Here is a 27999-nt window from a genome sequence, read left to right as displayed (position 1 = left end):
AGTTCTCACTCTTTCTTTTCTGTTTCAGTCGTCTGAAAACTGTTTGCAAGAATAGTGCTGTCTATGGGAATGCTGCAAATTACCACAGACATTCTCAGTTGGTGCTTAAAGTTAATTTTGCTTTATTTCCACAGAGCGGTTCGTGAATAACATGCAGTGGGTAATGTGAATGCAACTCTAGTCTACAGGTTCACTTTATAGCCAATAGGACCTGTGTATACTCGGATGGAGGTTTGACAATGTTCTCGGATATCGCAATATTTTTTTTAATAAAAATATCGTTAATTTATTTCTCGCATTGCGCCAGCACTAAGTCCCACATTTACATTTATGCATTTGGCAGACGCTTTTATCCAAAGCGACTTACAGAGCACTTATTACAGGGACAATCCCCCCGGAGCAACCTGGAGTTAAGTGCCTCGCTCAAGGACACAATGGTGGTGGCTGTGGGGATCGAACCGACAACCTTCTGATTACCAGTTCAGTGCTTTGGCCCACTACGCCACCACCACTCCACATCACATAAGACATTCCTGCGCACACTGGACAGACAATAAGGCTGCATACTTAGGATAAAACTGCATATTAAATGTCTGTATTGTGCATAAAAAGGACATAATAAAATAAAGGAAGGCTGTAAGTTGTAAGGCAGCTCTTTAGCGATTAGAGCTTCTGTGAAGAAGTCTGGTGAATTCTGTCAGAGTCCGAGGTCTTTAGTCGAGCAAGCTCAGGCCTGGTGTGGCTTTGATTAAAGCCGTCGGCAGACTCTTTGAGTATCATAAAACGCTTCGTGCATTGTGGTCTTCACTTTAGAAAGGACCAATGATGAGCCAGAGGCTTTACCACAGCACGCGTGCAGGATCCAAGTCGCTCAAAAACCCACTGGCTACAGATACTTCCACCCCATACTCCAAACCACCCCCTCACCCCCTCACTCCCTCCATGGCCCATATGTCGCCTTGTCTTTCAGTATGGACTCCATTTGGGTTTCTGTGCACTGGCACCAACAGACCTCAGGCCCCAGAATCCACTGGGTGTGGTGTTTCATTGAAGGAAAATTGGGAACTTGGTTAACTCCAGATTTGCCAGAATAGGAAGTCTTTAACTTTTAAAAAGATAATGACATTTAGAACAACAGAACAAAAAAGTTACTTTGAAACTGTAGCTTGCTAAGCTACAAGCTAATAATATAAAGAAGCTTAACTACAAGCAACCAATTAAAATAATAATAATAATTATATAGCTACACTACATAATCCTAAAAGGAGAAGCTACACATCTTGAAGATACATAAGCGAGCAAAATCTCTGAAACTATATCACATTAAATAAAAACATTTAACAGATCACAGCAGTATTTTCTACCACAAAAACAATGAGGATCTCAATTTAGGTGACATCATAAAGCTTGAAATACTCTATAATAAAATAATAAACAAACTATTAAACTTAATGTACATATCTGTATAAACAATTGTGATAAACAGCAGCATTTAACTTCAAAGGAATGTTCTAGGTTCAATACAAGTTAACATCAATCTACAGAAATTTGACTTGTCCATCGTTATCTGCGTTATGTCATCATGACAACTAAATTGCAGATAATTCATTTAAATACACAGATTAGGTTAGGAAGGGAATGTATATGTTTAAATCTTGCACTTATACGTTTGAAACTGTATTTTAAATGTCTAGCTCCGTTCGCTTACATTCGAAGTGCCTTACTGTAACTGAGAGTTAGTTTCTATTTAAATAAACATGGGGTCAAAATATTTTTTTTGTGGTTATCAACATTACACCACTGTTCAATTAAACCATCATGTCTTTAAAAGTATTCAACTTTGGCACAGTGTGTGCTATTACTTTTCTAAGCAATTATTCTTATGATTTCACCTGCCAGATAAGAAAACAGGTAAACAAGTCTCATAAAAGGGGCTTGAGTCATATCTAGAGACCAGAATATCAGAGACTTGAGGGTGTGTTCTTTTGGCTTGAGCCAGAAAGTATGCACCTAGAAACCACCTAGAACCCCCTTGCAACGCTCTAGCAACCAATCAACAATAATCAACATTATTCCCCAAATGCTGTCAATTGAGCTTAACTTGTACTGAAAACAGAACATTCCTTTAACAATATTATTTTGCTATAAAAATGGTCTCCATCTATCAAGGATTCAAATTGTATTGAATTTCCACAAAAAAATATAATGCAACCTTCATATATGAAACGATTGTACATCAGTGAATCAAAGCGCTAAATAATGGAATGTATGTAACTTATACATGCTTGATTGCAGTTGAGACAGAAAGAGATGCAGCTGCATGTCTAAACTGGCCTAGGCACAGTGTCGTATGAGGGTTTAAATGTTTCTACACAGCAGACAGACTATGACCTACTATTATACTGTGCATGCTACCAGACTCATCAAAATGTCAAAAACAAACTGACCACACAATTGATGAGGTTGACTAGATGATCCAGATTTGTTTCTTTTATTTTTACAGTAGCTTTCTCAAATTGCCAGTTCTTTTTTGTGTGGACTAATTTTGACAAATTTATCAAAACATGTTTGAACGTTTCAGGTTTACGATCCAAAAGATGCATGCTTGGACAGAGAAATACAAAGAAGCTGTAATGTTTGCAAGTGGACCTCATTAACCTTTCTGTAGGATGTCTTTGTGCTAAATGTTGCGTGTGTTTGTGTATTTGTGTGTGTGTTTTGTCTGCGTTGCCTCCCAGACCACTGCAGGGCTCAATTTGTCTGTGTTTCCATGACGACGGCAAGCATGTGTCATCTTGCAAAAGCCTGTTTGTCTGCGCTGTGACAGGAAAGCGTGTTGTTGGTGTGTGTGTGTGTAGGTATTCCGTTCATCAGTATGCAGCATGGCAGGCCGATGCCGGTGATTTGGGAGCATGCTCAGTACATTCAAAAACAAACTCTGAAAGAGGCAGGAGAGGCAGAGGGGCTGGGAAGGAGTGGTGTGTTTTGATTGGTCCAATGAGACAAAATGTCAAATGCCTCACGCACAGAAGGAATCGTCCCCTAAATATACACCTGATGTGACTTCATAATAAAAAAAATTTCAACACTTAGAACCACCTAGCAATACACTAGCAAGCACTTAGAACCCCCTAGCAACACTCTAGCAAGCACTTAGAACCCCCTAGCAACACACTAGCACACACTTAGAACCCCCTAGCAACACTCTAGCAAGCACTTAGAACACCCTTGCAAGCACTTAGAACCCCCAAGCAATACTCTAGCAAGCACTTAGAACACCCTTTCAAGCAATTAGAACCCCCTAGCAATACTCTAACAAGCACTTAGAACCCCCTAGCAATACTCTAGCACACACTTAGAACCCCCTAGCAATACTCTAGCAAGCACTTAGAACACCCTTGCAAGCACTTAGAACCCCCTAGCGATACTCTAGTGAGCACTCAGAACCTCCTAACAACACACTAGCAAGCACTTAGAACCCCCTAGCAACACACTTAGAACCCCCTAGCAACACTCTAGCACGCACTTAGAACCCCCTAGCAATACTCTAGCAAGCACTTAGAACACCCTAGCAATACTCTAGCAAGTGGTGGTGGTGTAGTGGCTAAAGCACAGGGCTGTTAATCAGAAGGTCACAGGTTCTAACCCCACAGCCACCATCATTGTGCTCTTGAGCAAGGCACTTAACTCCAGGTTGTTCCGGGGGGATTGTCCCTGTAATAAGTGCACTGTAATTCGCTTTGGATAAAAGTGTCTGCCAAATGCATAAATGTAAATGTAAATACTCTAGCAAGCACCAAGAACATCCTAGGATCATGGCAGTGAGTTTTACATGGGCAAACACCACTTACATTTTCTTTTACAATTTTGTACCTAAAACTACAATATTTAGAGAGGCCTTTAAGCTACTGTCAATTGTAATAATCAGGTTTTGGTGTGTTTATGGAAACCATAAGGTAGGTCATGTGCTTCACCAAATCGTGACACTTTCGTGACATGCTGAAATTTTAAGTCCGCCAGTGTTGGGCCTGAAACCAGCTTATCGTGTCCTAGAAAGGGCTTTTTCAGTCTATTCAACAATAAAAGCTGATGGTGTTTTGGTGAGGTTATATAATCGTGTGCCACTGTAAACATTCTTTTTGTCAACATGCTCACAGATGCCAAGCTGGTGAGTGATTGCATGTTAGCAAAATAAATCAATAGTAATATGAATAGTTAAATGTAAACATTGCCTAATACTGGGATAAGAATGTGTTTCAAACATACATCCTTCAAAGAGTTATGGTAATGCTTCTATGCTACTGTATGTTGTTTGAATGTTATGGCACGTTTCTTACGTTGTTGTTAAGCTGTCATTATTTAAGGTTTAAAATGTTTTTTTGCTGCAACATTACAATGTAGAAATGCTACAATACAAACCATATCTAGAGACCAGAATCTCATATAGACTTGAGGGAGTACTCTTGATTTGGGCTTGTAAGCAACGATCCAGAGCAACCAAGAAACTACCTAGCAACCCCCCCACCCCCCACCCCCAAACACCCTAGCAACCCCGTTGTAACCACCCAGCATCATAACAGCCAGTTTTGAACAGGCAAGCATCACTCACTGCTTGTGAAATGACTTATCAATGTATAAAAATTCAAGTAAGATAGATGGCTCACATTTACAAACAACAAGCATTATATCAGACAGTCTGTATGAGAAATATGATACATGACCTTCAATAACAATGGCACCCCACTCCAGGTTTTTCTGATACTTGCACTAACCACATAAAGCAAAACAAGACCTCTGCCCCAAATTTATCTACACCCCCTAAAACAGAAAACAGGGACGGTTTGGTGGAGACTGCAGTCCTGAGCACATCGCCATGCCATATTAAAAAGTGTCTATGTGGTCATCAGCGATGCTAAGCAATCTGACCTTAACAGATTGCCCCCCAATGTTAAATCATCAATTCAAGTATATGTGCACACAGACACATGCATGCATAAACACACACCAGTGTAAAGGACACTGCCAGTTGTACTCACATACTATGGCATCAAGCATTTCAAGTTTTATATTGTATGTTGTGGAAACGTGCCAAGCCATTGGATGAGCATGTCTTATCAAATGCCTGACTCACATCCCTGCACATACATGGGTAGTGTGTACACATCTCCCAGAAACTGCAACCCCCTGGGTCAGCCATCTTGGCTTGACGCTACCTGATAACGTATGTCATCTGCAAGCCAACAGCCCAGCCAAACTGCACAAATAACATGAACTCTGTTGGCGGTAATGACATTAAGTCGAGGGGAAGCCCTTCGGTCTAGGGTGATGTAAACCTTAGCTCCCTGGAGAGGGATGCAAGTGGAAAATACCAAGCTTGAGGCAGTAAGTTTAAGGGTGACTCACCTTGTTGGAGGCCATCTCGCTGACCGAGTGTCGGGTCTGCACGGTCTCCAGCTGGTCCAGGCACCAGTCCAGCTCCTCCAAGGTCTCGGTGGCCAGCTTCTGGTAGGCCTCCTCTGGAGGGAGACAGGGGAGGGGATGGTCAGTTTTGAGGCGTTTGACCGGGCTAGCCGAGGCTTCCCGGACATCGTCCATGTCATAGACAGCCATGTTGGGATTTCCACATGGGTGACTCTTCATAATGTGCTGAAAAGAACTCCCCTATGAGGAAAAACAGGGCTGAAGGATCAAATATTAGTAGCTCCTTGCCCTCAAAAAGCTTCTTGTATCTCCTTAGCCACTGAACAATAGCGCTGGAGTCCAGAAGAGACAATAAAACGGAGTTACACCGCTGGCAGCCCAGCCATGCAGGGCTCCTGGTGTAGAACGCACCAGAGCCCCATGCTCCTATAAAACAAAGCATATACACACAAACACAGAGAGTCCTTTCTCAATCTGCTTTTATTGAGCTGGAGTCAGCTTCCGTAAATATTCCATTTCCCTACATTGTGTCCCCCACATGTGGTTAGAAAAAAAACATGAACTCCAGAAGTCTTCAAGCTGACGTTCTCTAAAAAAATAGAGAAAAAATGCAAAAGACCCCCAGCAACTGTCACTGCTTTCAAACCCCCAGAGATCCCGACCCTTGTATATGAAGCGTCTGGCTTTGCTGAGTTTTCCTGGAGAGCCTGCAAGCCAGCAATATCCACAGTCATAAAAAAGAGCTGGCACAAGCAACACAGTGCGAGAGCGGTGCAGAACCTCAGCTACACAGACATGACATAGGGAGGCATTGCTTTACACAAACATGATCGGCTTCCTGTAAAACCACAAACCTACAGAGCTGAAGAGCACGACGCAGTAAGAGCTGAAAGATCCGGAGTGGAGCTATGGAACTGGACTCATGTACACTCTGCTGTCAGCAAAAACAGGCCTGATCTCTTTTACAAATGTGTAAATTAAAAATGCATACTGTAGTTCTGTCTAGAATTTCAACAACATCTGAACAGTATATCAAATTAACCACAACATATGTTGGTATACTGCACATATTGTTGGATAAATAAATGGTACAATAATTTTTTTTTATAAAAATAAAGATTTTTATATATATATATATATATATATATATATATATATATATATATATATATATATATATATAAAAGTAAAAAATTATATATATATACACACACACATACATACACACACGTACACACACACAGAGTTGAAGTCAGAAGTTTACATACACCTTAGCCAAATCCATTTAAACTCAGTTACTCACAATTCTTGACATTTAATCGTTGAAAATATTCCCTGTCTTAGGTCAGTTTGGATCATTACTTTATTTTAAGAATGTGAAATTTCAGAATAATAGTAGAGAGAATGATTTACTATTAGTTCTGCCCACAATTTTTCTATCGGATTGAGGTCAGGGCTTTGTGATGGCTAATCCTGTATCTTGACATTGTTGTCCTTAAGCCATTTTGCCACAACTTTGGAGGTATGCTTGGGGTTATTGTCCATTTGGAAGACCCATTTGTGACCAAGCTTTAACTTCCTGGCTGATGTCTTGAGATGTTGTTTCAATATATCCACATACTTTTCCTTCCTCATTATACCATCTATTTGTGAAGTGCACAAAGCCCTCCTGCAGCAAAGCACCCCCACAACATGATGCCTCCACCCCCATGCTTCACGGTTGCGATGGTGTTCTTCGGCTTGCAAGCCTCACCTTTTTCCTCCAAACCTAACAATGGTCATTATGGCCAAACAGTTCAAGTTTTGTTTCATCAGACCAGAGGACATTTCCCCAAATAGTAAGATCTTTGTTCCTACGTGCACTTGCAAACTGTAGTCTGGCTTTTTTATTGTGATTTTGGAGCAATGGCATCTTCCTTGCCGAGTAGCCTTTCAGGTTATGTCGATATAGGAATAATTTTACTGATATAGATGCTTGACTACCTGTTTCCATATTTCCTCATAGCATCTTCACAATGTCCTTTGCTGTTGTTCTTAGATTGATTTGCACTTATCGCACCAAACTACATTAATCTCTAGGAGACATAATGTGTCTCCTTCCTGAGCAGTATGATGGCTGCGTGGTCCATTGATGTTTATACTTATGTTCTATTGTTTGTACAGATTAATGTGGTACCTTCAGGCGTTTGGAAATTGCTCCCAAGGATGAACCAGACTTGTGGAGGTCCACAATTTTTTTTTCTGAGGTCTTGGTTGATTTCTTTTGATTTTGCCATGATGTCAAACAAAGAGGCACTGAGATAGAAGATACTTAAGATGCCTTAAAATACATCCACAGGTACACCTCCAATTGACTCCAATTAGCCAATCAGAAGCTAATTGGCTAATTGCCTAAAGGCTAGACATAATTTTCTGGAATTTTCAAGCAAGCCTATAAAGTTCATCATTAAAGACTGAAGTGATGTCTGGCTAGCACCAGCTGAAGTATGTCATCATCACTCAGCGACACATAGCAGTGCAGTCTGACACCAAGCAGGAATGGAGCAGGATCCCGGCTGGGGAGGCCGGCTCTGATATCCTCGGGATATAAATCCCTAGTTTGAGACAGGGAAACAAATAGAATACTATTAGCATTGATGGAATTCCATTTATTGTAAAGTTATAGATTATGAGAAATTTTTCTGGTTCTGGCAGACCTAACTAAAGCAGCCTAATTGTGAGTTGATGGATACATTAGGTGTATGCCTGTCTAAATAGATGAGACATAAACTGAGTGAGTTTGTCTGCATCCCGAATAGTGTTAGGGAGACTATTCCATAGATTAGGAGCCATTTCATATTCGGGTTAAGAAGAAATATAAAGTTGGGTATCGTTGGCATAACAGTGGAAACTTATTCTACGATTTCGGATAATATCTCCCAGGGGAAACGTAAATAAGGAGAAAAGCAGAGGTCCTAAAACTGATCCCTGTGGCACTCCATACTTAACTTTTGTTTGCTTTGACAATTCCTTGTTTACACATACAAAGTGGCAGTGTTCTGTTAAATAGGACCTAAACCATGCTAATGTAAGTCCACAAATGCCAACATAATTCTCCAGCATATTCAAGAGAATGTCGTGATCTATTGTGTCGAAGGCAGCGCTAAGATCTAAAAGCACTAGAAGAGAAATGCAGCCGTGATCAGATGATAAGAGCAAGTCATTTGCAACTCTGATAAGTCCAGTCTCTGTACTGGGATGGGGCCTAAATCCTGACTGAAATTGTTCATATAAACAATTTCTCTATAGAAATGAACATAGTTGGGAGGACACTACCTTTTCTAGAATTTTCGGCATAAATGGGAGATTTATCCCCCAATAATTAGCTAATTCTCTAGGATCAAGATGTGGCTTCTAAATAAGCAGTTTGATAACTGTCATTAAGAAGAGGTTCTGAGATTACAGGGAATACTTCTTTTAAGAGCTTAGTTGATATTGGATCTAACATACATGTTGTAACTTTTGATTTTTTTGATAAGTTTTGTTAGCTTTTCATGACCTATGACAGAGAAGGATTGAAGTTGCTCGTGAGGAAAATTATGAGACACTGTTTTCTGAGGTGCTGTGACTGTTACTTGCATAATTCCAACTTTATTTCTGATGATTTCTATTTTATCAGTAAAAAAGTCATTAAGTCATTACTATTGTGCTGTGGCGGAATATCTGGTTCAGTCGAGGCTTTATTCCTAATCAATTTAGCCACAGTACTGAATAAACACCTAGGACTGTTGTGGTTATTTTCTATGAGTTTGCTAAAAAATGCTGACCTGGCAGCTTTAAGTAGCTACAGACACTATCTTTCCATGCACCTCAAAATACCTCTAATTTTATATTCTTACACTTTCACTCCATTTTCCGAGCTGTTCTCTTGAGAGCATGAATGTGATCGATGTACCATGGTGCGGGGCGTTTTTCTTGAATCTTCTTTAATCAAAAAGGGGCAACACTATCAAGAGTGCTAGAGAACACTGTATTTATATTTTCTGTTATTACATCAAGTTCTTCTAGACTTTTTGGCTTACAGGAAGTTTTTTAGTGACGCTATCTTAAGTGGTTGAAAAAATAGTTCTACCTGAATGATAGCGTGGTGTAGATTGAGTGACATTAGCAGATCGCAGCAAACAAGTGATGAGGTAATTATCTGAGATTTCATCGCTCTGCTGTAGAATTTCTATAGTATCAACATCAACTCCATATGACAGAATAAAATCTAGCATATGATTATGGTGATGAGTTGGTCCTGTCACATTTTGTCTGACTCCAATAAAATTGAGAATATCAATAAATGCTAAACCCATTTTCATTATCTATGTGAATGATGAAGTCACCAACAATTAAAGCTCTATCTACGGTAAATACTAGATTCGGAAATCAGAATATGGCTGGGTGATCTATATAATGTTACAAGGGCAAAAGACGACAGAGATTTTTTATTTGTATCTGACGGTGTCAATTTAAGCATTATTAGTTCAAAAGACTTAAAATGACATCCTGTCCTAAGAGTAACACCAAAAACTTTACAGTAAATTATAGCAACTCCTCCTCCTCAACCCTTCCCACAAGGCTCATGTTTATAACAATAACCTGGGGGAGTAGATTCATTTAAACTTATATATGAATCCAGTTTAAGCCATGTTTCAGTCAAGCAGAGTGCAACCAAACTATCATCTGTAATAATTTAATTTACAATCAGTGTTTATTAGTGTTTAAAGAGATCTAATGTTTAGTAGCCCTAGTTTTATATGATATTTCTCTTCATTATTTGAAAGTTTTATTTTTTTTCTACAGTTCAGGAAACAGACACAGACTCTATAAGATATCTAGGTGACACAGTCTCTATGTGTTGTAATTTATGTTACCTGTGTGACGTCTCAAGGCAGCTAGCAGACGTTCAGATTAACCAGTTTGTCTGCTTTCTGACCTGGGCCCCAGCTAGTCAGATACTACCATGATTAAGACTATGAAATACTAAATTACTGGAGCCTCTCTTTAGCAGATCAGGTCTACCCCAAAACTCTTCCAACTGTCTATAAATCCTATTCAATTCTCCAAACACCACTCAGACATCCAGCCATTCAGTGACTAATCTACTATAAACCTCGTTACTACAATGAGCAGGGAGGGGGCCAGAGCACATTACAGTGTCTGACATAGTTTTTGCAAGTTCATACTCCTCTTTAACATTATCTCTAGTGATATCCTACTGGCAAAGCCGGACATCGTTAGTGCCAACATGAATAACAATTTTAGAAAATCTACATTTAGCATTAGCCAGCACTTGTAAATTTAATCTGATGTCAGATGCTCAAGGAGTATCTATTTCCACGTTCCTTACAATTGAAAAACATATGACCAATGCTCTTTCAAAATGATTCTCAGTGGGTGCATCAATGAATGGGGAGAATTGATTGGAAAACCTAACAGGAATGGGAGATTAGTGTCGATTTGCTGAGGGAGTATGCCGATGAGACGTCAGCAGTGGGGGCTCTAGAGCCAGAACCAATGTGTGTGTGTGTTGCTTGCTGTACTACCTGCATCTGAAACAGTATCTACCGTCTTCTCTTTCTCACTGACTTCTACTAAGGTTCGGATGTGTGTCTCTAACTCATTAAACTTCTCCGTCAGCCTGTAAATGCCTCACTGCTGATGGAAGAAGCTATAGTAAACACATGGCATGCAATGCAGGAAGGAATAACATGAGTGGATGCAATGACTTACCGCAATTTTTTGTTGTTGTTATGGTTGTTCTTGAGTGGCGAGGGTTTGAGATCGATGTGGTTTGATTTTGTTCCTGATCAGCAGAGGTTTGAGCTTGATGCAATAATCCATGTAAAACACAGGAGAAAACGAACGCATGCGGTCGAGACGCAAGATGTAGACAAGCGGGAAAAAAGAAAATAAAAAAGAGAGAAAACGGGTGTGCGGTGTAAAATACACACAGTTGAAAAGTGGGATGAAAAAACTAAGCATGCAGTAAAATGGTAAAAGATAAAACGATGACCGTATAACAAGAATAATCAATGCTAAGCAGACTAGCAAGCTACAAACACAGCTAATTAAATTAAACTAATTAAAACAGTCAGTAAACTATTTAACTATACCAGGTTTATAAAGTACAATATCGTTATTTATTATTTCTGCTAAATAGTGATTCATCTGTTTAAATATCAGCCTCATTTCAGTTATTGTTTATCACATAAAAAGAGTTATCAATTATCATAATATTTGGATGTCTGATTTCACTTAAAGGATGTGATTTCACTTACTTTAAACTGTATTTTTGTATTAACAACATGTACAAAACAAAACATTTATGCAGTATGATATATGTAGCATACTGTACTTGTATTATTGTGTCTTTAAAATAAAAACAGCTCTAATTAAACATGTTCATTAACACTAAGAGAGCTAGACATTACAAAAACAGCAAATAAGCAAATCAACAAAAGTCTGATTAGCATCAGATTTGGGGAAGATGAGAGATTGCTTTACTCATGACAGGCAGATTGCTTGAGATAGCAACTGCTCGGTCACGTCCCAGAATGTTCATGAGGATCCTGATGTTATGTTGTTTACTTTAGTAGCACACCATCCCAGTGCAGAAAAAAGAAATACACACTTTCATTCACTGTTATGCGCTTGAGGATTACCTGACAGTTAATCTACGTAGATTACTATTGAAAATTAATCTTCATTATGGGACTGATGCATTCCCGGTTCAGGGCCAGATTTCAATTTTTGATTGTAATCCTGGATTATAACAGGCCAGTTTTAAACCCCTAACATGCGTCATTGGATGTGCATATGTTCACACAGCACAGGTGACTTGCTTATGACAAACAATAACTTTAAGTGTGCTGACAAAATGAATTGCTGTGATGTCAATAGTGTGTATTGCATTAGATGGGCTAAAGTTACACAACAAGAAAATCATTCATCAAGACATGCTTGCAGGTGACACAATCACAAAATGCACATCAGCAGTCATGGGATCTTTGTGCTATTGTTACAGGTTAACCTTTTGAGTAACACGCCATGTGAATTTGACATCCAGCTCTGCGCTGGTCATAGTGTTTGCTCAATCTCTGACTCAGAACATGCTACACACACAAGGCAATCAGAGGCTTAGTCCATCATGTTAGGGACGAAAACATAGCGTGGTGACAGAGTCCCATAATACATATACACAAACGAGAGTCTCAGTATGTGAAAACAAGGATGATAGAGAGAAAATAGACATAAAGAAAGGTAGACAGAGAAAAAAAGACAAAAAGATCTTTGAATTTAAGTCCTAATTTAATTTAATTTAATTATATGAAAAGAGTAGCCAGAATAAACTTCTGAAACTTTACTTTTATGTGTTCCACAGAAGAAAGGAGTTCATATGGATTTAGAAATTCAAGTAAATAATGACTTAAAACCTTTTACACTTAAATTAGCTCTTAAATTCTCCTTTTGTGTTTTATGGAAGAAAGAAAGTCATACAGATTTAGAACGACATACGAATGAGTAAATAATGACTTTAAATCTTTTGATCAAAAGGCTTAAAGGCTTAAAATTTGTTTTGAATGCAAATAAAAATTGTGTCTTCTTTAGAAAAATGTTATTTAAATTTAAAATGGAATCATTAATGAACTGAAATTGGAACCGGAATCAAGTCATTTAAACCTTCAAATTCCCAGTATAGAGACAGATGAAAGGCTTAAGAAGGGAAAAGGGTGTATAATTGAGGAAAAGAATCACATCATGTGTGGCATTCTCTCCTTCCCAAGCCCCCCCTTTCCTTTGCCCTTGTGTCAAAGACTGTCCAATCACTCGGAGGAGATTTCAAGAGCAGGGGTCCACTGTCCTTGCTGACAACATCTCTTCTGACGTCAATGGCATTCTTCTCGTGTTCAGTGCGACACCAGAGGCCAGCCCCTCAAAAGCTGCTGTGACTGAGAGCAGGGCAGGGCCAAAGCCAAACACTGGAGTGGACTCCACAAGAGAGGAACACCCGAGCAGAGCAAACACACTATCTGACTGCATGTTACATCCACGCAGAGAGAACTTACGAGATACATTTATTAGATACAGGAAAACAGAGTACAAATACCCTGGGTAAATCCCAAAGAGAAATTTAAGAATTTAAGAAAATCTAATTATATTTCACCCTAAGTCGGGACTAGTTGTCACACTTTTTATTCCAGTGAATATTTCTCAGGGTAGGTTTACAGTATTTTAAACCAAAATAATATACTATAATTTACTTTTTACTCTAAATATTATTGTTAATGAGATATAGCCCTAGTGACAATTCCTTGTGACAACTAGCCCCAGTTTTCTCTTTAAGAAATGATATTGTTTTCCTTTTATTTTCTTTGCATTGTGACATTATTTTCATGGCAAATAAGTCCCTAACCATATTATCAGTAGCATAAAACAAAAACAGACATTTGTACAAATGTAAGAACACAACATGGAAATATTAACACATTTTTATTTTACGTAATCAAAGTTTCATGGGAAAATGTGCTTTATTATCATGAAAATAATGTCATAATGCAAAAACATCTGTGTTCCTAAAATACCCTTGATTTTCTTTGTGCAAAATATATATATATATATATATATATATATTTTATACTTTTGATTTTGAGTTGAAATATGACCTGGATATATTTAGTTAAAAACTTCAACCTTTTGATTTAGAAACAAACCATGTAAACACAAAATAATATAATATAATATAATATAATATAATATAATATAATATAATATAATATAATATAATATAATATAATACATATAATATGATATATCAACCCAAAATCAAAAAAGAAGGGAACAAAAATTATATTTGTAAATATTTATATGTAGACATTAATTTTATGACATTTTAGTGTAATCAAATGTTGTTCACATTACAATAATGCAAAAAAGGATCAATTATAAAAATTCTAATGTACATTTGTAAAGTACAATTCTAGTAAATATACATCATGAACTTAATTGATTAACTGAAATTATTAATAATAATAATAATAAATCATTATATGCGGAACATGGTGATATGTGAATGTCTTATGAGTGATGAGAATTTGAGGGGAAAATGTGCTTAAATGCAAATAACGTCACATATCTTAATGTATCAAAATCTTAATCGTAATTAAACAGGCTTAATTGTTTTAACACAAAATACAATTTCTTATTTTATACTTTAGATTTTTCAAGTAAAATATAACATGGACATTTTTGTTTTTACGTTTTTGCCTCTTAGAAGTAAAATTTTCAATTAACGATGGGCAAAAATGCAGAAAACCATGTAACACCACGTACAGTATGCTATCATTTACTTGCTACCACATCAACCACTGGTTTCAAAATGTCCAAAGCATATATTGCTTCCATATATCCTAATTTGTGCTAAATTCACATGTAGACCAATGAAAAGCACATATCTGTGCTCGCGAGTGGCGTTTCTCTAGTAAAGGTTTGACCCAAACAGATCATCAACAACACAACCAAGTCAAACTTGTGCAATGCACTTGAGATAAATCACTCAAAGCCAGCACCTGGCAGCGTTATATGCCAAGCGGCTTTTGAAAAAGAAAACGCAATGTCACCCCTCAGTAGGTCAGCCACCCCTGAAATACACAAGACCTCGCCAGTAATACTGAGAAAGCAGCCGTGGGAAACAGAACCCTCGGGCTGACACAAACACCTGCAGAAATGGAGGCATCAACTAGATGCCACATATGGGCAGAAGTGCTCGAGTTTCACGAGGTAATTCTCGTGAGACTCTATCTCCATCTTTCTGAGATCGCACGAACCCCACATGCTTATGCCATCCACCATCAGGTTGCCAGGCAACCACAGTCAAATCATCTGAAACCAAGGGGCAAGACCTCTCGGTTTTAAGCAGCGAATATTTGTTGTCAGAGCATATACACATACTGTATGTACACTATCAGTCAAAAAATCAGAACACAATTGACTGGATTTATGCTTTCATGGTCTAAAAACTGTGGATGTTAATCAATTGAATTTTTTTTTATTTAAATAATTGCATGATGTGCCAATTGTTCAAATTAATTGCATATATATATATATATATATATATATATATATATAAACATAAACATTTGCTGAGAAAGGCCCTCAAATAACAATAACTCAATATATTATGATTAAATAAAATATAATTATATTTAAATAATTATACATAGAATACCTATTATAATAGAATAATGTACATAATTGAAATACATTATTATTGTGGCAGACGAGTTAAGCATTGATAATACAAAAAAAAAGTGTCTTTAAAAGGCAATATATTGTTTATTTCCATATTATTGTCTGATGGACACTTTTTGTTGCTTTGTGTCATAAACATAGTGTTTTTAGGCCGCTGTGCCAAGTTATGTTCTATAGCATGTTGCCAATACAGCTGGAGTTTTGCTTACTACCCTCTTCTGAAAACAGGTACTTCAAGCTTGAGTAGAAATATTCCTTATTTTGGTCCAGGGACGATTAATAGCGTAAATATTTTTAACACGTTATTTTTTTATAAAATAAATCACATTGAATTAACGTGTTAAATCGTAAGCCCTCCTAAAAACCTTTAAAAATATAAATATTATATTTCAAGTTGTGTTGGCTCATACAAAACACATGTTATTATACTATTATTTTTCTTAAGTTTAAATCCTAACCCAAACCCTAAACCTAAACCATGATTTTAACAGGAAAATAACTTTTGTGCAACACAGAAAAAATAAATCAGCGGGTTTGGAGTGAGACGAGGGAAGTGTATTACAGGTTATTGAAATACATCCATTAATAATAAGTAAATATGGAATGAGTAACCAAATTTGTTCACAGATATTTCCTTTCTTTAATAAAGTGGTAGACAGGAGGCTAGCTCAAGTTTATGCCTGTATTGTATCAATTTAAAATAATGTTTGTTGATTGGTTGGTCTCTATGTGAATAAAAGTAATCCCTTTTCATGCAAGCCAAGTGGTACGATTCAATTTCCCCATCACGTACAATTTATTACGAGTTTCCCAGAGTGTGCAGAGTTGTAATCTATGGGTGGCGACTTTGAAGAAGCTAAAATAGAAGATAGATTTCATTTCTGAGACTACAAAGTTCCCAAACTTTCCTTTTTATATTTTACACAGTTTTGAAGCCTTTAATATACATATAAAATTTGGGAAATAGCAATAATAAAGAACAAGTAGGTGTCCAAACTTGTAACTGGTACTGTATGTTTAGATAGTTTGCATATTAGGCTTTGTGCATCAATAGACATTTGAGAGAGGGGTGATTGACAAGCTCATTTTGCAAGCCACAGTAAGACGTTGGCACGTGCTCTTGTGTGCCAGAAGCATGTCTCTGACCGAGCATGAAAGCGAGATGGCATGTGTATGCGAATAATATGTCATATTGGTGGGACACCAGCTGTGACACTTCTATTAATAATATCTTTGCACAATTCTTAAGGGTGAAAGTTTCATAACTCTCAAAGCCATTACGGCTTTTGTGTTGTGTTTACTGCATTAAAAAAACGTAAACATAAAACAATAGTTAACGCAATAGTTAATATGCATTAATAATAAACAATACATTTACAGTATTTATTAATCTTGGTTAATGTTCAATATTACATATACTAATATATTTGAACATTAAAAGTTCTACAGTATATATTAATCAGTGCACTCGCATGAACTAACTAGCACATTTGTAATTAACCATAGCAAAGACTAACACATGTTCTAAAAAATATTGTTCATGATGACTAATGCGTAATAATAAACCTCATTTCAAATTGTAACCACTACATACAAGTGTTTAAATAAATGAAGTCAGTTAAATGCTTATGACGTTACAAGACGCAATAGCATGACTCTGATCACAGGCGGGGGAACCGAGAAGTGCAAAAATGAAAGGCGGTCTGTCACTCCCTAGAGGTGAACTGCCGCTATAGCAGGTTAGTTCAAGACCACCACATCAAATGCAAACCATTGGAAAGAAAACATCTTAATATCTCCATTAGTTCTCCAAGACAGCAATGAGATTAAACAGAGACTTTTGCTTAAGTCTCCTGCTTCTCACATTTTACCCCTGAGAAAAAGACCAGAGATCAGAGGAGATCTCAACATTATCTCAAACTGTGCTGAGATTTGCCAATATATCAAAGTTAAAGGTCAAAGTTCGAGCTATTTAACATAAAAGGATTAAAACAATATAAAAAAAGCAATAGGGTAAATCCTGGAAATGTTCATATGTTTAGCAAAAAAAATCATCTCACCTGTGAAGGAGGCCTTCGTGAGAGGCGGTTGATTACACATGGGCGATCGCCTGCCAACAATTCATAATAAAAAGCAGAAAGTGTTGTACATTTTAGTCATAATATTTGTAACGCATTTCAGTCTTACACATACGTTTTTTGTTTGTTTGTTTTTTTAAGTATGATCTGAGCTAGGATTTTCCTCTTCTACTCTTTTCATATCTCAACTGTGGTTCATCACACTTGTAAAACTGAAGTTTTGACATAACTGGACTCACTTGTTGGACGTTCGATCTTGCTGAATGTTTGTTAACGTGGCAAAGTTATTCCGTACTGTCCGCAAACTAGCCAGCACCTTCAAAAGAAGAGTAAAAAAAGTCAGATGTCAAAACAATTGTATTATATGTATGTTTTGGTATTCTGCACATAACATTTTACCTTGTGTAAAGGAATTGTTCATCCAAAAATGAAAATGCTCTCATCATTCCAAAAATCACATAAAGGAAACATAAAAGTAATATATACGACTCCAGTGGTTTAATCCATATCTTCAAAAGCGATGTAATAGGTGTAGGTGAGAAACAGAATAATATTTAAGTCCTTTTTTACTCTAAATCTCCACTTTAACGTTTACTTTCAGAAGTGAACGTGAAAATAAACAGGCACCACATGTGACTTTCAGATGAAAAGTGAAAGTGGAGATTTAGAGTAAATAGTTTACTTAATTTTGATCTGTTGTGTCTCACTCACACCTATTATATCGCTTATGAAGATATGGATTTACCACTGAGTGTTATGGATTACTTAGATGTTTGTGTAATGCAATTTTTTAAGCTACAAAGGTCTGATCACCATTCACTTGCATTGTATGGACCTGCAGAGCTGAGATATTCTTCTATCCCAGATCATACACATCTGGGATGGCATGAGGGAGTAAATGATGAGAGAATTTTCATTTTTGGGTGAACTATCTCTTTAAGAAAATTTGGCAAAGTGATTTTTTGTGTAAATTCCTTTAAATTCTGCGGCATTAAACACAAATGAACAGCTAAAATACTGTGCTAAAAAGTAATGATAATTCAGTAACAATTCAGTTCTCTCTGACTAAACAGGTTTTAATGTCAACATGAAATTTAAATTGACCCCATTTACTTTCTTTTTATACTCTACATTCCTGGCCTTATTGTGAACAATTAATTAGTACACAGTCTTTCAATAAATATAACAAATTACTTGAATCTTACTGGAACAACTTGAATCGAATCCCATCCTAAAAAATTCTACATATCTGTTTCACTTAACAATATGTCACATTATGGAATTAAAGGGATAGTTCACCCAAAAATGAAAATTCTCTCATCATTTACTCACCCTCATGCCATCCCAGATGTGTATGACTTTCTTTTCTACTGCAGAACATAAAGATTTTTGAAGAAAATCACAATGCAAGTGAATGGTGACCAGAACTCAGAAGGATGTAAAGGCAGCACAAAAGTAATCCATAAACCTCCAGTGGTTAAATCCATATCTTCTGAAGCTATTTGATAAAAGTGGGTGAGAAAAAGATCAATATTTATGTCCATTTTCACTGTAAATCTCCACATTCACTTTCACTTTCAGCCACCTACTGATCAAAGGAGATTTATAATATAAAAGGACAGAAATATTGGGCTGTTTCTCACCCACACCTATCCATATTGCTTCTGAAAATATGGATCTAATCACTGGAGCCTTATCGATTACTTTTATGCTGCCGTTATGTGCTTTTTAGACCTTCTGAGTTCTGGTCACCATTCACTTGCATTGTGAGAACCAACAGAGTTGAGATATTTTTCTAAAAATCTTTGTTTGTGTTCAACCGAAGAAAGAAAGTAATACACAACTGGGACAGTATGAGGGTGAGTAAATGAGATAATTAAAATATTTGGGTGAACTATCCCTTTAAAATGCATTGCGAACAGTGTTTCATGTTGACTTTAGCCCTCATCATATCACTGTAGAAAGGCCTAATAGTTTAATCAGTCCAATCGATCACCCTGAACTGTTTCTCGGGTCACTGACCTGTGCAAACGGTGTAACGATGAAGTCATCGCCATGACTGGAAGAGAAAGAACAAAGACAGGAAGTCAGAAGTGTGACATACAAACAACACAACATGTTAATATGCCAAAGAAAACAATGAGATTCTTAATGCACAATACGAATGTGTATTATGTTGCATGCATTTGTCAAAACAAATGAACCATATCATCAAGAAAGTGGAGATTTTTTTTTAATCATAAATAGATATGGAACACCAAAGTTTAATCCGTTTAGACGAATAAGATATGGTTTGTTTGTGTGACAAGAGACAAGGCAGGGACACGCTTGCATTAATGCTTTCAATGCTAGTGAATGTTATCTAGAGTACCGGTGTCTGGAGAGAAAGATGACAGAATTACTGAATAAGACAACACTGTCTTTCAGATATCACCATTGCCAACACAGTTAATTACCACCAGACATATTGCATTGTATTATATGGTGAAGAAGAAGAGTTCAATCCCAAAAAAACATGAAAAGTCTGTTGTTCTACTGATTATCGTTTAGGATATTGAATTCAATGAAACCTGGATGACACAACAATAACAATTATGATAAAAATGATGTAGAAAATATAAAGAATATACAAATATAATATGACTAAATCTGATAGGATAGCTTCTTGAGTTTAAAAACAAAACAAAACAAATGTGTCACATACAAACATAAACTTTTCTAGAAGAGCTGGTACGAGGACATTGAGGTGTTGTGGTTATCTTTGGCACATAGTGAGATTTCTACAGTACCTAGACAGCATTTTTGGGAATCATAAGCATGTTCTGATTGTGAATAATACTAAGATGGCCACAAATGCTGCTGATTGGTACTTAAATCACCTATTGTTTGAGTGTTTGTCTTGCTTGTCACAGGTAGCAATTTGCAAATCTCTCTGTGATTGGTTGCTCATTCAAGCATTCCCAACATAATTATGATGCCCAAAAATGCTTTCTAGGTATTCACAGTTCACAGAATATGCACTGTCCTGATCTGATGGGGAAATCTGGGGTGAAATAACCACAAAACCTTTACAATTGTATTCCACTTCCTGGTAAAGGTCCTAATGAAATCCTCAGTAAGTGTAATAGGCGCAGTGGGCCGCACACATGCTCACGACACATTAAAAGTGGTGCTCGTGGGAATGCAGGTTCAAGTCCGACCTCACTTTCTCATCCGTTTCCAAACTCTCTCACAGTCCTTTCTGTTTCTTTTCACTCTCCTTTCCATCCAAGGCACAAAATGCCCTAAAACTGTTCCATGTGGGACATTTTTTGAACAACAAGCATGCCACTTTATGCATGAAGGTGCGTTCACGTTAACAGCCATTAAATCACTGGAGGTCGACAAGTCGCTGAACCGCTGAGTTATAATTCAGGCTTATCACCTCATGTTTCCCACACCTCTTGATTAATGAATTTCCATGACTTTTAAACGAGTCATTCATGATTACTAGAAATAATTGGAAGCATTCTAAAACATTTTTTTAAAGTAGGAGCAATCTCTAAATTTGTACATTTAAGAATTAAGCTTAACTAAATAAAAATATATTAATATATACATTTATGACTTATTGACTTTATAATATGATTTAATTTCCCAGGCCCTGGAAATCACAATTTTAAAACTCCCTGATAGTTGCGGGTTGTTTGATTTTGTCTGCACTAATCTCTCATTTGAATAAAATGGCAATGTTTTGTCCACTTAGACAGGAAGAGCCATCTAACTGTAATATAAAGTGATTAATCACAGTTGGTTTTGCCCTAACATGTTGTTTAGGGGTGGGGTAATCTGAGATATATTATACCATAATAAAAGAAAGTCAAAAATAATTAATTTAAATAATGGGGTGGCAGTCTCTGAAAGCAATTGCACAGAAAATGTGGGAAAATAGTGTAAAATGTGTAGAGCGTCTAAGTACAGCACACAAAACCTCAGTACAGACAATTTCATTTTACATTTCCATTCATGCATTTGACGAACACTTTTATCCAAAGCTACTTCCACTGCATTCAAAGTATTCATTTCATCAGTTCCTGGGAATCGAACCCATGATCTTGATGCTGCTAGTGCCATGCTCTACCAGTTGAGCTACAGGAACCTTTGATATCACTAATCTGGCAAACTTTGGGAAATCCAGTGTTAATTTCATCCTGAAAACCGCTTGTTCTAATATCCCGAAACCTTGTGAACACGACTGCTTCCAGGCGGACTGATAAAAAGTCCAGTGTGCTTTTACTCATGAAAGTTCCATCAAACCACCCAATCAGATTAGGATTTTCTAACTTGACAAAGTGTTTCCCAATATTATGTGCAACATGCATCAGACAGTTAGTGGGCATAGCATCAGAGTGAACGCCCCTCAAAACAGAGGTAAACAAATGGCCTATTACTGCTCTGCCTTTATACTGTATATTTAAGGCTCATTTGTATGTTTAAAATGCAATCAGTGATGAGCATGTGGTGGGCAGGGCAGGCATGCATAACGTGCTGTTAGATGATGGGAAAGGGGCAAAGGTGAGGTTACAGTAGGCGGGGGGTGCAAGAAGCAGGCAAATATGTTTGGGGGGTGCTTTTGTTATACACAAACAGGAAAAGATCTCCAGAACACCACGAAACACAACATACCCTCTCCTTTTGTCATCTGGCAGGCTGAAAAAGCGTCCGATTTCACGCACGGCCCGTGTCCGTTTCAGCACGTGGGTGTCGCTTACACTCCTGCGGTTTAACATGATGCCGTGTGTCTGTACATCCATGTGTGTGCACATGTGTGTGCGCACGTACTGTATGCACGGAGGGATCGCTCAGCACTACATTTCCACACTTCGTCGGCAAGGATAAAGGTCATCAACAGGCGAGTATAGTCTATCACATGATCCCGTCCAACTGCAGCAGCACGGAATGTGACGCAAAAAGAGCGTGCTAAACATAGCACAAGGCCACGACTTCAACAAGTGCAGCAACCTGCTGCTGTTTCACAACTGACAATCTCAACATTACCACAGATTGATTGAGTTTTTTTTTTTGTTTTTGTTATTTTTAAATCAACAGATCATAAGCAGGGTTTTTTTCAGACCTCAAATATTTCCTTGCTCATTATTTTAGTCTTGTTTTCCAGTAAAGAAATCTATTAATCCTATTTAAAAACAAGACACATTCACTTCAAAAGCAAAATGACATAATTTTTGGTCTTTTTTGGGGGGAAATCTTTCAAAATTGAATCAGGTTTGATTAAAACAAGAAAACCTTATTTGCCAAAAGTGTAGAAAAATACTATTTAACCTGTTAACCTGCACCAGTGCGCAGTCGCACCGAAGAGTCCCCCCCAGTTTAATGTTTATGAATAGATTTAACGTGAAAGAACATCATTAATCTTGGCAAACTATATATCATTTTAAAGGTGTAAGCCTCAAGCATCGATGATAGAGCTCTGTTTTTCGATGAAAAGCTTATAACTAATGTATTTCTTGCATTTATGTAAGCAATACAGATCAAACAAACGTAATCAAAAACGGAGCACTTACCAGTAGTGTCGTAATAACGAGCCACACACGCATCCACTGCTAAAAGTTCCAGATTGGATGGAAAGGTGAGGGTCCACTGAATAACATCCCATAGAGCATTTTTAGTCCAAAGAAACAATAACGTTGTAACATTGATGGTTATTCCTTTGTTTACATCGAAGTTTCTTCAGGGTGAAGTATCATACTTGTCGGTTATGCAATAAAATTATGCATAATAACAGACTCCGGTAGCCGAACGTTATATGGGTGTGTTGCTTAGAGTGTAATGTACAAATTAAGACCGCACACACACACACAAATACAAAGATAGGCAATATATAGGTCGAAATATCCAAACACTGCGGTCAGTTTTTTGACGTCATGATATGCTGATCCTATTGTTTTGTCTTTACAACGAAAGCCAATGAAAGAATTGAAATGATATGACTGATAGAAAATGTAGCCAAGCAGTGCACGATTCCAACGATATCCGGAAGTTTAAATTCCTCGCGAACAAGATGTTTTTTTATTTATTTGAATCAGCCACTCTAACCTACTGAATTAGGCTGTGACCACACCCCGCCATTTGACAACAAACGAGCCATAGTAAAAAGACGGTTCCCCAGTCAACATCTGTTTTCGCGTCTTACTTACTGGACGGATTATCTCATCAAATGGATCATCAAAAGAAGTTTTTTCTGCTGAAGATGTTTTATTTGAGATCACTCAAGCAGCTGATGACGAAATTGAGGAGTGAATACAGCGACGACGGTGATATACTTGAGGACGGAAAAGATGGTCCAATTTTACATCGGTGAGTTGCTATGTAACATGCACACATTATACGTGTGTGTGTGTGAGAGAGAGAGTGTGTGTGTGTGTTTGTTTTCCCATTTGATTTATATGGTAAATGCATTGTGGTCTGAAAAGACCAAATATAAAACAAATGGCTTGTCTGATGGCTGGCCATCAGTGTGATTGTTGGTTCTATGTCTGACCATCCATATGAATGCTGTCTGTATCACTGGCCATCACCAGCCATTGAATGTTGAATGGGCAACTATCGGTATGAATAGTGTATATGACTAAAATAGCTTGCAGTACCCTTCATAACATTTGATCATTAGGTTGCTTTTTGAGGTATCCAAGGAGGCTTCTTGGTACCTGGACATAGTCTTGGAAAAATATTGCAGAAATCTCATTTTTCATAATATCTTCCTCAAATGTGAAATATAAACTGATGAGACTTGTGGCTTTCAATCAATTGCCTAACTGGATTCATCCAGGTTTGTTTTCATTGATTTTTCCATAAAATAATGAAATGTTACTTGCAGTACAAATTATCTTCAAGACACTTTAAATTCTATACATTTTTGTCTGTGTAAGTTTTTTCAACTTTTACATTTGGGTAACAAAACTCCAAAGTGTCTTCTTTTTAAATATGTCTAAATTGTGCATGTAGAGCAAATTGTTCAGTAACTACAATTATTTTAGTTTGGGGATGTCATTTCTGGGGATGTGCCTCAGGCAGGGGAGGTAGAAAGGGAACCGACATAGTCTTGGAAAAAAGCTTGCAGGAACCCCATTTTTCATTATATCTTCCTCAAATTTGAAATATAAACTGATGAGACTTGTGGCTTTCAATCCTTTACGTAATTGGATTCCTCCAGGTCTATTTTTATATATTTGTACATGAAATAATAAAACATTTTTTGAAGTTCACATTATTTATGAGGCACTTCAACTTTTATAACTTTTTATTTGTTTGAGCATTATCAACTCTGATTTGTTGTTAGTAGAGTGCCAAGTGTCTTCTTTCCAAAGAGACCTTAATTGTGCCTGTGGTACACTGTTCTCAGGAGCTATATTTATTTTAATTCAGGTATGTCATTTTCAGCTGTGAGCCCCTGAGTGGGGGTGCAGGTTAACAGGTTAATGTATACAACTTTTAATTTGAAAATTGTTTTCAATATGCTGCAATTATTATTAAGTGCTGTAACAGTATTGTTCTTTGCTAGTTCATGTTAATTAAAGTTAACTAACACAACATTATTGTAAATTGTTACCACATGTTTAGATGTTAATATTATTATGGTACACTGAAAAAAACAACAAAAAAAAAAACAATTCTCACTAAATATTTTTAAAACAAAAACTTACTTGAGAAGCAGGATGACAAAATGGTAAGCCTTGTTTTCAGAGAAATCTATTACAATTTAGTGGAGTTTATACTTTAAGAAAAACTATTTGCCAATGGGGTAAAATAAACTTGTTTTCATGTTGAATTAAATGTATTTTTCTTACCCCATTGGCAAATAGTTTTTTCTTGTTATAAGCATAATTGTTACTAAATTTGGTTAGATTCCCCTGAAAACAAGACAAAATATTTTATGTTATTTTGCTTCTCAAGTTATTGTATCTTGTTTAAGAATGTACAAATATTAAGTATACTAAAATATTAAGCATGACATTTTTTGTTTTGTTTTGTTGTTGCAGTGCAGACTTGAGTCAGACACAAAAATCGGATTAATGCATCATTTTGGGCAGTTTCGTACTCTTTATTAGGGTGGGAACATAAATGTAGATAAGGTGGCATCAATTTTCATGCTATTCTTTAATAATAAATAATGAAAGAGGCCAGGTCAGGTGTGTAAACTCAGTTGAACCTCACTTGGCATCTGTGCGAGCGTGTGTGTGTGTGTGTGTGTGTGTGTGTGTGTGTGTGAGTGTGTGTGTGTGTGTGTGAAGTCAGATGCTGACTCTGTTTCTAGAGAAAAGAGAACTAACTCTTTGTAAATTGGGCCATTTATCAGCACTCTGTCCAGCATGCTGAGACTGCCAGACCTTTCACATAAGCTAAAAGGAGAGGCAGTGGGCAGCTTATCAAAGCCATACATTCAGCTGTCTCTCAGTTAAGTGTGTACTTCCAACTCAAAAGGCTCTTTTAACACACTGTACTGTTGTACATACCTCAGTACTCAGAGGGATGATGAAGTTTTCTTTCAAATGTCTGTGCCATTAATTGGAGGTTTTATTATTCAGGTAGCTTGCTGTATATACTGTGTGTGACGTATTTGACCCGATACAAACATCTGACCGTAGAAGACAAAAATGCTGAGAATGCAATGATGTGTGACGAATGCTTGTGTAGAAGCATATGCATTCACTTACTTGAGTAGAGTGAGTTTTGCACCTTTGCGATGTTACGTTTGCGAATTAATCCTACATGATTGAATCATACACAATTAAATCAAAACAAAATGTCTTTCACTACAAAAGCAAAAAAAATGCTGTGCGGGTATTTCTGGGAACCATTTTTTCGTTTGTCACATACCTGAATCAGCGATTGTGCTTACATGTACAACAATTAGCTGATAACTACCAAAAATTCTTGTTAAAATTTTTAACTGATTTTAAACCATACAGGCTATTTTCGGCTTTTGAATTCAAAATGTAAACAGGCATGTACACAACTAGGGCTGAAACGATTAGCCGTCGTTATCAACAATATCGACGAAAAAAATTTGTTTACAAAATATGTTGTTGCCGAATAGTCGTTTGATCTCATTTAACGTAACATGAGATCACATTAAACTTTAATGATGACGCGAGTGAGCAGCTCGACTGCAGCATGAGGAGAGAAGAATTACACAGCTCACAGTCCAGATGCACTCTAAACTTTCACAGCTTCAGGTGATGTAGATCGCAAAGTATGAGGGAATTTTACAAAAACACCAAATAAGTAAATAGAGAAGCACTCTCGTTGTGGAATAAGTGGAGTCGAAGCGCATTAAAGGAAACACCCAGACTTTACATCTTAAATGCAGTTATATTTAATGAGTTAATAGCTTTATTAAAGTTTTAATAATATGGTAGCAGATCATGTAAATAACTAAAAATTAATTTCTCTCTGTGGTGTGAAGGGTCCCGATCTAAGGGGGAGAGACTGAAACTGCACCGGCTGATGCACACTCTTTTGTGGGGACACTCATCCCTCGAGCACACACGCTTAATGCAGCTAGATTATAACATGATGGCTCGTGACTTATTGAATCATAATATAATGTGTCACTGTCCATCTCTTATCATGAAGCAAATTGGCATTACAAGGCTTTATTAATACGAGAGAGTTTGTTTTTGTGAGTTAAAGATGGATTGAAGTGAATAGAAATGTGAGAGAGGTGTAGTCTTCGCCCCATTATACACTGCAACAAAATACGTTTTTGATTTGTTTTTGTTTTGGCTTGTTTTCTGATATATATACACTCACCTAAAGGATTATTAGGAACACCATACTAATACTGTGTTTGACCCCCTTTCGCCTTCAGAACTGCCTTAATTCTACCTGGCATTGATTCAACAAGGTGCTGAAAGCATTCTTTAGAAATGTTGGCCCATATTGATAGGATAGCATCTTGCAGTTGATGGAGATTTGTGGGATGCACATCCAGAGCACGAAGCTCCCGTTCCACCACATCCCAAAGATGCTCTATTGGGTTGAGATCTGGTGACTGTGGGGGCCATTTCAGTACAGTGAACTCACTGTCATGTTCAAGAAACCAATTTGAAATGATTTGAGCTTTGTGACATGGTGCATTATCCTGCTGGAAGTAGCCATCAGAGGATGGGTACATGGTGGCCATAAAGGGATGGACATGGTCAGAAACAATGCTCAGGTAGGCCGT

At 37.1% G+C, this 27999-nt stretch overlaps 1 protein-coding gene across 8 annotated transcripts in view; it reads right to left on the bottom strand.

Annotated features, from left to right (window-relative positions):
- Positions 1 to 27999, bottom strand: part of LOC127635439 (cAMP-specific 3',5'-cyclic phosphodiesterase 4D-like) — a 146487-nt gene that overhangs the window by 19474 nt on the left and 99014 nt on the right. For 7 of the 8 annotated variants that reach the window (XR_007969476.1, XM_052115490.1, XM_052115491.1 and 4 more), the window contains 4 exons: positions 19797 to 19833; positions 18014 to 18090; positions 17757 to 17806; positions 5404 to 5516 (listed from right to left, as the gene is read on the bottom strand). Coding sequence is in view for 7 of the 8 variants with exons in the window: in XM_052115490.1 (XP_051971450.1) it covers positions 5404 to 5516; positions 17757 to 17806; positions 18014 to 18090; positions 19797 to 19833 (277 nt within the window). In the remaining variant the exon portion in view is untranslated. Of the gene's footprint in view, positions 1 to 5403; positions 5517 to 17756; positions 17807 to 18013; positions 18091 to 19796; positions 19834 to 22439; positions 22785 to 27999 lie in introns of those variants that run through there. The other variant, XM_052115496.1, reaches the window with a different exon arrangement.

Source organism: Xyrauchen texanus, chromosome 43 (assembly GCF_025860055.1).
Source record: "Xyrauchen texanus isolate HMW12.3.18 chromosome 43, RBS_HiC_50CHRs, whole genome shotgun sequence".
Classification (NCBI taxonomy): Eukaryota; Metazoa; Chordata; class Actinopteri; order Cypriniformes; family Catostomidae; genus Xyrauchen; species Xyrauchen texanus.
This window is presented reverse-complemented; position numbering and strand designations above follow the sequence as displayed.